This window comes from Canis aureus, chromosome 29 (assembly GCF_053574225.1).
Source record: "Canis aureus isolate CA01 chromosome 29, VMU_Caureus_v.1.0, whole genome shotgun sequence".
Lineage (NCBI taxonomy): Eukaryota > Metazoa > Chordata > Mammalia > Carnivora > Canidae > Canis > Canis aureus.
In genome coordinates, this window is record NC_135639.1 from 37,169,456 (window position 1) to 37,180,461 (window position 11,006).

The 11,006-nt window shown below is 39.7% G+C and overlaps 1 protein-coding gene across 4 annotated transcripts in view; it reads left to right on the forward strand.

Annotated features, from left to right (window-relative positions):
- Window positions 1–10,176, forward strand: part of BMS1 (BMS1 ribosome biogenesis factor) — a 57,133-nt gene extending 46,957 nt beyond the window's left edge. For all 4 annotated transcript variants that reach the window (XM_077878454.1, XM_077878457.1, XM_077878455.1 and 1 more), the window contains exons 16-23: window positions 10–198; window positions 287–467; window positions 673–731; window positions 1,888–2,010; window positions 2,949–3,096; window positions 3,448–3,623; window positions 8,964–9,125; window positions 9,644–10,176. In XM_077878454.1, the coding sequence (XP_077734580.1) occupies window positions 10–198; window positions 287–467; window positions 673–731; window positions 1,888–2,010; window positions 2,949–3,096; window positions 3,448–3,623; window positions 8,964–9,125; window positions 9,644–9,874 (1,269 nt within the window). In that variant the 3' untranslated portion in view covers window positions 9,875–10,176. The remainder of the gene's footprint in view (window positions 1–9; window positions 199–286; window positions 468–672; window positions 732–1,887; window positions 2,011–2,948; window positions 3,097–3,447; window positions 3,624–8,963; window positions 9,126–9,643) is intronic.
- Window positions 10,177–11,006: the final 830 nt, after the last annotated feature.

Genomic DNA, 11,006 nt, shown 5'->3' on the forward strand with positions numbered 1-11,006 from the left:
CATATATAGCTTAACCGAGCAGAATTTGAAGATCAAGATGATGAAGCCAGAGTTCAATATGAGGGTTTTCGACCTGGGATGTATGTTCGAATTGAGATAGAAAATGTCCCCTGTGAATTTGTGCTTAACTTTGACCCCCATTACCCAATTATTTTGGGTGGTTTGGGCAATAGTGAAGGCAATGTTGGATATGTACAGGTAGGTATCCTTTGCTGCATGCTTGACAATTTGGGTTCTTCGGCCATGCTTCCACCTGTAATCTAACTGAAATCTCTTCTCCCCTCAGATGCGTCTGAAAAAACATCGCTGGTATAAGAAAATCCTTAAGTCCCGAGATCCAATCATTTTTTCTGTAGGGTGGAGGAGGTTTCAGACTATTCCACTCTATTATATTGAAGACCACAATGGAAGACAAAGACTTCTAAAATATACCCCACAGCATATGCATTGTGGAGCAACCTTTTGGGGTAATATGTGATTAGAATAACTTGCTTGTAGGTTAATTTAAGCCTTTTAGGCTTCATCATTATAGTTTTGCTTTTCTCCATTAAATCCCAATTCATAAGAATTTTCTCTCTTTTTTTTTGGATTGAAGTACATATATATGTAAAACAGAATCCAAAGTTTGTGATTCACTGTATTTCTTTCTTATTTTTTTCTATTTTCTGTAAGGTCCGATCACTCCACAGGGAACTGGGTTCTTGGCAGTACAGTCTGTCAGTGACATAATGGTAAATATCTTGAATGTTTTATTTTCCACATTGTATCTGAGAAGTATGTTTTGGATATGGAATATGTACATGAAACTCTTTAAGTTGAAAATGACTCATTTTAATATTTATAGCAAAACTTCTCTTTGCTTTTAATTTTCCTACATCCTTTTATTTTAAAGATTTTTATTTATTCATTCATGAGAGATACAGAGAGAGAGAGAGAGAAGCAGAGACACAGGCAGAGGGAGAAGCAGGCTCCACGCAGGGAGTCTGATGCGGGACTCGATCCTAGGACTCCAGGATCGTGCCCTGGGCCAAAGGCAGGCGCTTAACCACTGAGCCACCCAGGGATCCCTTCCTACATCTTTTTAAGTAGGATGTGTGAGTGAAGAAGGGAGAGGTAGAATTATTAGGATACTGATGACATTTTATATTCTTACGCATTTTTTGGACTTTTAAAATTTTTTTTAAAGATTTATTTATTTTAGAGAGGGAGAGTATGCACGCATGAGCAAAGAGTGGAGCCAGAGAGAGAGAAAAATCTTCAAGCAGACTCCCTGCTGAGCTTGGAGCTGAATGTGGGCCTCAAATCCCATAACCCTGAGATCATGACCCCAGCTGAAATCATGAGTCAGATGCTTAATTTGCCCAGGCACCCTTATTTTTCTAAAAATTTAAGTAGTGCTCACCATGTGCTAAGCATTGTACTAGGTTCTAAGGATACATTGGATACGAGCTAGACATAAGACTACTCCGCTAGTAATTCTGGTTTAGCAAAAAGTATGTTCATACAGTCTTCATTTGATCAATCAGTATGTTTTATTGACTCTATTTGACAGAAAACAGAATAATGAGCAGATGAAACTGCCCTGAGGGTCTGCAATTTATTTTCTTAAACATTGTAACCAAATTTTCATATTCCTTTCCATTCCAAATTGGCCATTGGTTTTGAAATGGTGTTATTGTGAAATCACCCTCCCAAGAATACTCAAGATACCACCATTAGTTTGGCTTATATATATATTATAGCTTCAGATTGCTTTTGTTAAAATACTACTTTCTTTCTTAGGTAGTTGTAAGTGAAATGCACTTTGGTAATTTATTGCATCATAGAATTATAGTTTTTCTCTTGCTGTTATTATTCCTATATTCAAGTTTTGGGGGTTCTTCCTAGCCTGATTTCCGGATAGCTGCCACAGGAGTTATCCTTGATCTGGATAAATCCATAAAAATTGTGAAGAAATTAAAGCTAACTGGTTTTCCATATAAAATTTTCAAGAATACATCATTTATTAAGGTTCGTATATCTGTATACTCACATATTTATAAATGTGTATTTTATTGAAGGAGGAATGAAATATTTCTAAAATACAGTCTGATGTTTTCAAAAGAGTATTTACAATCTTGTATAAACTTGTTCTTTGATATTTTTGGTTTACTTCTTTGTATTAGTCTTGTCTATGTTACTTAAATATGCTCAAAATTTTAAGGTGAAGTTAATAGTGATACTAATCGAGGGGCTATTCCTTATTCTGTGTGAGACTGACAGAGCTAATATTGAAAATACATTATCTCGTTCACTTGGTTTTGTTTCCTGCCTTTTTGGTTTGTATTAAGAAAGGGAGAATCATAGGTTTGTTAAACAGCTCAGTAGAAAAATAGACAAAGGTATTTTGTAAAATACTTATTGGCAGGGGTATGGAGAAATGGATATACTCTGTTGTGCAGTTTAATGTGGGAGGGTAGTTTGAGTGACATTTATTGAGAATTTTATTATTAGAGTTTCCATAAAAGTACAGAGTTAAGATGATCATAAAATATTCTTGTAATATCAGGTAATAATATCACCAGCACGTATCCAGCTCTCTTATCTTCTGAGCACGTGCACCTGAGTCATAGGATATGAGCTGCAGCCCAGCTCTGGTTGGTGACAGCAAAGGCTATCTAAGCCAGTTCAGTCCAATAAATATCTTTTTGATCTTTTCTTCTACAAAGGCATCAGTGATGAGCTTGCTAATGAACCTACAGTAGAATCTTGACTAATGTTATTTTTGGGAAGATGAAATAGAATTGTATTCTTTTTGACCTAGTAATTCCACTCATAGTGGGGAAAAAGCATTTTGATTATTTTATCACCATTAAAGAAGTTTTTGTTTGTTTTTTACCAACTATTTGTGAACTAGGAAGTAAAATATCTGATTTTGTATGTATGATTTTTTTTTCATATACCTATAGGGAATGTTTAATTCTGCCTTGGAAGTGGCTAAATTTGAAGGTGCTGTGATTCGAACTGTCAGTGGCATAAGGGGACAGATCAAGAAAGCACTCCGGGCTCCAGAAGGAGCTTTCCGGGCCAGCTTTGAGGATAAGTTGCTAATGAGTGGTAAATATAACTTTCTGTGGCGTAATCTTAACAGTGTGTTACCATTCATTATTGATTTCTAGCCAGTGTGGATTAGAGGTTGTAGTTCAGGTTTTAGAAAATTGGAATCAGCTCTAGCTCTCCCCAGTTGAAGCATCTTATGCAGTATGCCAAGTCATGCTGTGTATGGAACCATGTGGTTCACACCCAGTAAAAGTTTTGTGATATTTAAGAGTAGTTTACTTGGTGAAGTTTCTTTTCAATAACTGTGCAGCCAATTAGGATTTGGGGTGAATGTTTTGTTCTTTTGTTTGTTGAGATGGTTATGAATCTTCTTTTGAAAATGTTAAAGTAAGTTATCTTTCTTTCCAGATATTGTCTTCATGAGAACTTGGTATCCTGTCTCCATTCCAGCCTTCTATAACCCAGTAACATCTTTGCTAAAACCAGTTGGTGAGAAAGACACCTGGTCAGGAATGCGGACAACTGGTCAACTCCGGCTTGCCCATGGTGTCAAACTAAAGCCCAACAAGGATTCTTTGTATAAGGTACAGTCACTCACACATGTGCTCCATAGATGGGGGTCATCCAAATGCTCTGTACATAATGTTTTCTATGTTTTGAATTTTCAAGTAGGAAATCTACCATTAAATTTGAATGAACATATATATTCATAGAGTATTTTGGAAAGAATGCAGGAAAGTTGTAATAGTGGTTTTAATAGGTGGGAAAGGAGAGAAACTTTTCATTGTATACTCTTTTTTTTTTTTAAATTTCAGTGATATTTTATAGAAAACAATTCATTATATTTATAGGGCTTCTCACCAGTGTGAATTCTCTCATGTATAATGAGGTGTGCTTTTCTCCTAAAGACTTTCTGGTAGAGCTCACATTAATAGGGTCTCTCACCTGTATGAGACCTCATGCATTTCATGAGGGAGTAAATGATCAATAAGTAAAGGTTTTCTGATACCTGTTATATCCATAAGATTTCTTCCCAGAATGTAGTTTCTGGTGTCCAGTCAGGTGTAATTTCAGACTGAACACAGCTGTATTCACCATATTCATAGGGTTTTTTTACTTTTGTGAATTTCTCATACTTGATTTGAAATTAACTATAACAGAACAATTTTTTCATCTCTGTTAAATTCTTAAAGGTTCTTTCTTCTACAGTTAAGTAAATCTTTTTCTTGGTGCATCTCTATTTGGTTTGCATCTCCCCATTACCTCCTGAAATAGCTCCCACATTCGGGGCATATATATTGAGGATTGTTAAGTCCTCTTGTTGGATAGATCCTTTAAGTATGATATAGTGTCCCTCTTCATCTCTTACTACAGTCTTCGGGGTAAATTTTAGTTTATTTGATATAAGGATGGCTACCCCTGCTTTCTTTTGAGGACCATTCGAATGGTAAATGGTTCTCCAACCTTTTATTTTCAGGCTGTAGGTGTCTTTCTGTCTAAAATGAGTCTCTTGTAGACAGCAAATAGATGGGTCCTGCTTTTTTATCCAGTCTGAAACCCTGCGCCTTTTGATGGGGTCATTAAGCCTGTTCACGTTCAGAGTTACTATTGAAAGATATGAGTTTAGTGCCATCATGATATCTATTCAGTCCTTGTTTTTGTGGATTGTTCCTCTGGACTTCTTAAAGGGGAATTTTAAGAGTCCCCCTTAAAATTTCTTGCAGAGCTGGTTTGGAGGTCACCTATTCTTTCAGTTCCTGCCTGTCTTGGAAGCTCTTTATCTCTCCTTCCATTTTGAATGAGAGCCTTGCTGGATAAAGTATTCTTGGTTGCATGTTCTTCTCATTTAGGACCCTGAATATATCTTGCCAGCCCTTTCTGGCCTGCCAGGTCTCTGTGGAGAGGTCTGCTGTTACCCTAATACTCCTCCCCATAAAAGTCAGGGATTTCTTGTCTCTTGCTGCTTTAAGGATCTTCTCTTTATCTTTGGAATTTGCAAGCTTCACTATTAAATGTCGAGGTGTTGAACGGTTTTTATTGATTTTAGGGGGGGATCTCTCTATTTCCTGGATCTGAATGCCTGTTTCCCTTCCCAGATTAGGAAAGTTTTCAGCTAAAATTTGTTCAAATACATATTCTGGCCCTCTGTCCCTTTCGGCGCCCTCACCCTCGGGAACACCAATTAAACATAGGTTTTTCTTCCTCAGGCTGTCGTTTATTTCCCTTAATCTATCTTCATGGTCTTTTAATTGTTTATCTTTTTTCCTCAGTTTCCCTCTTTGCTATCAATTTGTCTTCTATGTCACTCACTCGTTCTTCCACCTCATTAACTCTCGTCGTTAGGACTTCTAGTTTGGATTGCATCTCATTCAATTGAATGAAATTTAATTTCTGCCTGATTAGCTCTAAATTCTGCAATCATGAAGTCTCTTGAGTCCTTTATGCTTTTTTCTAGAGCCACCAGTAGCTGTATAATAGTGCTTCTGAATTGGCTTTCTGACATTGAATTGTAATCCAGATTTTGTAACTCTGTGGGAGAGAGGACTGTTTCTGATTCTTTCTTTTGAGGTGAGGTTTTCCTTCTAGTCATTTTGCTCAGTGCAGAGTGGCCAAAAGCAAGTTGTATTGGGAAAAGGAGAAAAAGAGAGGAGAGAAAGAAGGAAAGAAAAGAGAAAGAGAAAAAAAAGGAAGAAAAAAAGAAAAAAAGAAGAAAAAGAGAAAGGAAAAAAAGGGGTGGGGGAAGGAAACAAATCAAAAAGCAAAACAAAACAAAACAACAAAAAGAAAAAAAGAACCATGGGGGAGTATCTTCTGATTCTGTATACTTTAAGTTCCTTGGCTTCCCCTGGAAATTGTCCGTCTAGCTGGTCTTCTGGGGGAGGGGCCTGTTGTGCTGATTTTCAGGTGTTAGCACTTGGGGGAGCTGCTCTGCCCCTGCCTGGTGCAGGGCTCAGTGGGGGTTGTTTACCCCGTGAGGCCCCAGGAGGAACAGCCCCAGTGGCGGGGCCAGCTCTGGAAACCTGGATTCAGCCCCCGCAGTAATTCCGGAGCTCTCAGTCTGCAGGGCCTGGAGGCTCAGGGGCGGGGCCGCTGATCTGCTCAGCTCCGGGCAGAAGCGTCCTCGCAGACCTGGGCCCTCCCGGCCTCTGCCTGTCCCGGGGGGAGGCCGGATCCTGGGCTGCGTCCCGGCGCCCTGTGCTCCTGGGCCTGCGCTGTTGGATTCGCGCTCCCGGCTGCGCAGCCCCCTCCGCGGAGCCGCCGCGAGAGACCCCCCCAGAGCTGCTCCTGGAACCGCGCAGCCCCCTCCGCACGGAGCCTTTTCCTCCTCCCGAGCCCCTCCGAGCTGCTCCGGGTCCCGCCGTGGGCGGTGCAGCCCTTAGGGAGCTCCGCGCACTCTCCTGGGCCCGCAGTTGCTCTGTTGCTGTCCCAGGGAGCCCGAGGGCATCCCCTCCCTCCTAGGTCCTGCTCCAACTCCCTGCGAGCCCCTTTCCGCCCCGGGAAGGTTGGTGCAGCTCCTGCTTCTCCGGGCCGGGGCTCCCCTGTCCTGGGGACACTCGCCCCGGCCTCAGCCCGGCTCCTCGTGGGGCCCCTCCTCCTTGGATGCCTTTTGTTTCTTTATTTCTTTTTTCCCGTCTTCCTACCTTGATAGAAGCGCAAACTCTTCTCACTGTAGCATTCCAGGTGTTCTCTCTTTAATTCTCAGGCCGAATTCATAGATTTTCAGGATAATTTGAAGGTTTTCTAGGTAATTTGGTGGAGACAGGTGATTTGGAGACCCTACCCTTCCGCCATCTTGCCCCTCCCCCCGTATACTCTTTTGAACTGTTTTTTCTTCACCATATACATGTATTACTTTTAAAAACATCAATATGCTAATTTTTATTGAAGCAGTATGAGTGGGTTTTTGTGGAAAGTTATAATAAACCTTGTAGTGAAATATTAACATAAATATAGAAAAATACACAAATCGTAAGCTCATGAACTTATTAACACACCCCAATTGCTATCACCTGGATCAAGTAATAGAATTACCAGCGCAACAAAAGCCCCCCCCTTATGATTTCTTCTTCTAGTCACTACCCCACCTCCACCTCAAAGATAGCCATTCTCTGGACTCTTGACATGTAAATTAGTTCTGCTTGTTTTTCAGTTTTATAAATATAGCATATACTGTTTTGCCTGGTTTCAATTCATTCAGTTTTATGAGATTCATTCATGTTCTTGAAGATAGCAAGTATTCATTTGTTATTATCGAGTAGAATTCTGTTGTGTTACAGTGTCCGTTTATTCATTAATGAACATAATTTCCAGTTTTTGGGCATTATAAATGTTGCCCAGGGGACACCTGGGTGGCTCAGCGATTGAGCATCTGCCTTCAGCTTGGGGTTTGATCTCTGGATCAGGGATTGAGTCCTGCATCGGGCTCTTTGCAGGAAGCCTGCTTCTCCCTCTGCCTGTGTTTCTGCCTCTCTCTCTCTCTCTCTCTCTCTGTCTCTCATGAATAAATAACTAAAAATATTTTTAAAAAATAAAATAAATTAAATAAATAAATAACAAATAAATGTTACCCTGAACACTAGGTGTGACTTGTTTGATGTATATGTGCACACATTTCCTTTGCATAGATTTCCAGCCCCCCGCCGCCCCCCCCCCCCCCCAACCAGGTTGGGATTGGCAGATACAGGGTATGCATGTGTTCAGCTTCACTGTAGTATGCCTGTAGTATTGTGGTGTAGTATACCAGGTTAAACTCCCACCAACAGTAGTTGCTAGTAGTTGGCATCATTCAGTATTTTTTAAATACTAAGTTCTCAGTGCCTTTCAAAATCCCATTTCATTTGGATTTTGGTAGTTGAGAACTTTCATTATTTTCTTCACAGGTTAACAATGAATTTGAAATAATTTGTTTTAATGCAGGATAAATATAAATTATTCTATAATAAGAGGGGGTGCAGGATACCAGTCTGCCATTCTGCTAGAAACTGAAGTTTCCCATGCATTGCTTTTTAAATAAAACAGTAATAAAATTTTGAATCATGTTACATGAATTTCTAATAAAGCACGCTACAGGACATGGTATCTATTGTGTGGTGCTTACTCTTTTTCAGAATGTGATTTCTCTGAGTTCCTTCATTCTAAGCATTTTAGGTTCTTCCTAAACAGAGAATGTTGAATATTATTGTGGATGATGTCTTTAATAATAAATTTAAAGACATAGCAGAAATATTCTCAATATAGTGGACGTTGACCTTGGTAAAAATCTAGGGCAAGACTTTCCACTTATTATTTTTGAGGCAGGTAAAAATTTTGGTCTTCTCAATTTAAGCTTAGGAATTAGATAACCTTAAAAATTGAATGTAGAGAATGTTTGGCCTTTATCTGTCATTTAAATCTCCTTGTTCTCAGCTGGCCTTCCATTGGAAACAGAATAAAGTTAAACTTCAATGAGGATCAGGTAGGGGGACACTTGAGCTGCTGCTGATTGGAGGAGGAACTATGTCTTTAAATCCACAGAAGTAGATAGTGAAGATGAACACCTAGGTTATTAGGCTAGAAGAAACCACCTCAGTGCCCCCCCTCCCAAAAAAAAGGGGGTTTTAATGGGTTTTCCATTAAAAGAAACTTTGGATCTGTTTATCTGCTCTGTTGAGCTCCCCATAGTTCATACCATAAATGTGGACACAGTTGATTTTTTGGGAGAATTTAAGTATATTCTGTGTATTTCTCTGTTTTGCCTACAACAGTGTACATCCATTGAGGCAATCACATTTGATGGATGATTGAATCCTCATTTCTGATGATTAGTAGACTCTGATATTACTGATGATGTGGAAAAGTCAATCCATTGAGAAGATTTTTGGCATGTTTTAAATGCATATAGATCATAATTAAAATAACATTGCGGTGTTTCTTTTTCTTTTTAGCCAATCGTGAGGCAAAAGAAACATTTTAATTCACTGCACATTCCAAAAGCCTTGCAGAAGGCCCTGCCATTTAAGAACAAGCCTAAGACGCAAGCAAAGGCAGGCAAGATACCGAAGGACAGGCGGAGACCAGCTGTCATAAGGGAACCTCATGAGAGGAAGGTACTGTTGATGGATGGCTTCCTGCATGTTGCATTTAGATGTGAAAATAAAGCTTTCAGAAGCACACTTGGTTTTTCTATTGCATTCTCATTTTCATCAGGAAAGGAGAAGAGCCAGACTTATTCGAGGCACCAGAACCAGAAGTTAGAGGAAAGGCCAGAGTCCATTTCCCTTCTTTTGTTTAATCATGCTGTGTCTTATGCATTTTAATGGAGAGAAATAGGTACCCAGCTAGCAAATCACTGTGTTTTAGTTGTACAGTGTCCAAAGTGATTAACAAAGGTGACTTTGTGGTGAAGGCCATTATTTCAGTATTTTGCTCAGTAAATACACTCCTACTTACGCCTCCATGCAATATGATTTCCTGGTTCCGTATAAATTTTCCCTGAGTTAATACTCATTTGGATCATGGATTGATTCTAGCTTTACATCAGCTGAGGTGTTTAGGTTCTCTGAAACTTGGAAGGAATGCACGATGTCTGAGTATTCTGACGCTCACTGGGTTTTGTCCTTGTCAGATCCTTGCACTGTTGGATGCTCTGAGTACAGTGCACAGTCAGAAGATGAAGAAGGCCAAGGAGCAACGACATTTGCACAATAAAGAACACTACAAAGTGAAGCAGAAGGAGGAAGAAGAGAAACTGAAGCGACAGAAGGACCTCAGGAAGAAGCTCTTCCGAATTCAGGGTCAGAAAGAAAGGAAAAATCAAAAGTCCAGCCTGAAGGGGTCTGAGGAGCTATCAAAATGAGCTTCAGACAGATACTGTCATTTGGATCTGCAGAGAAGGATGGTTTCAAATATGACAGTATTTGTAAACTGACAGCAGGGCACTAGAGCCCAAGAAAGACCTTTGTTGGATTTGTTGCCTAGACTGTGCCTTGGAGAAGATAAATGGAAACTCTACTGATAGAACACCTATTCATTCTCAGCCTCTAGGTTATGTCAAGATTTAAAGGAATATTATTTATGCTTTTATAGATTCCTTCACATTCCTCTTACCTGTCTAATTTTTGTGCTCACAAAAATACCATTAAAATACTTTCCTGTTAATTTTGGCTTAATAGTTTTCATTAGGGATGAATGCTTGAGGATTGTGGACAATTGCTCATTCTGCCACTTTCATGATGATTTCCCCTTCCAGAGGGGGGAAAGTATTAACTTGAAAATTTAGCTTTAAAATTTTAGAAAAGGGATCCCTGGGTGACGCAGCGGTTTGGCGCCTGCCTTTGGCCCAGGGCGCGATCCTAGAGACCGGGGATCGAATCCCACATCGGGCTCCCGGTGCATGGAGCCTGCTTCTCCCTCGGCCTATGTCTCTGCCTCTCTCTCTCTCTCTCTCTCTGTGACTATCATAAATAAATAAAAATTGAAAAAAAAAATTTTAAAAAAAATAAAAAATAAAATTTTAGAAAAGAGTATATGGTCCATTGCATAGCTGAGTTTTCCAGAGGCCATGTGATGTGCAATAGCACAGTAGGCTGACTATAAATGAGAGAATTCAGCTGCTTCTATTAATTTATGTTACCATGTAATGGGCAAGTTTTTGTACTTTTAAAACAAATAGGGATCCCTGGGTGGCGCAGCAGTTTAGCTCCTGCCTTTGGCCCAGGGCGCGATCCTGGAGATCCAGGATCGAATCCCACATCAGGCTCCCGGTGCATGGAGCCTGCTTCTCCCTCTGCCTATGTCTCTGCCTCTCTCTCTCTCACTGTGTGCCTATCATAAATAAATAAATAAAAATTTAAAAAAAAAATAAATAAAACAAATAAAAAATGCTTTAAAATTTTCTTAGCTTTCATTTCTTATATGGTGAAAATTGATGGATACAACCTACTTGAAGAAAAAGTCTTTGAAGTCCTCATTTTTAAGAGTATAAAGAT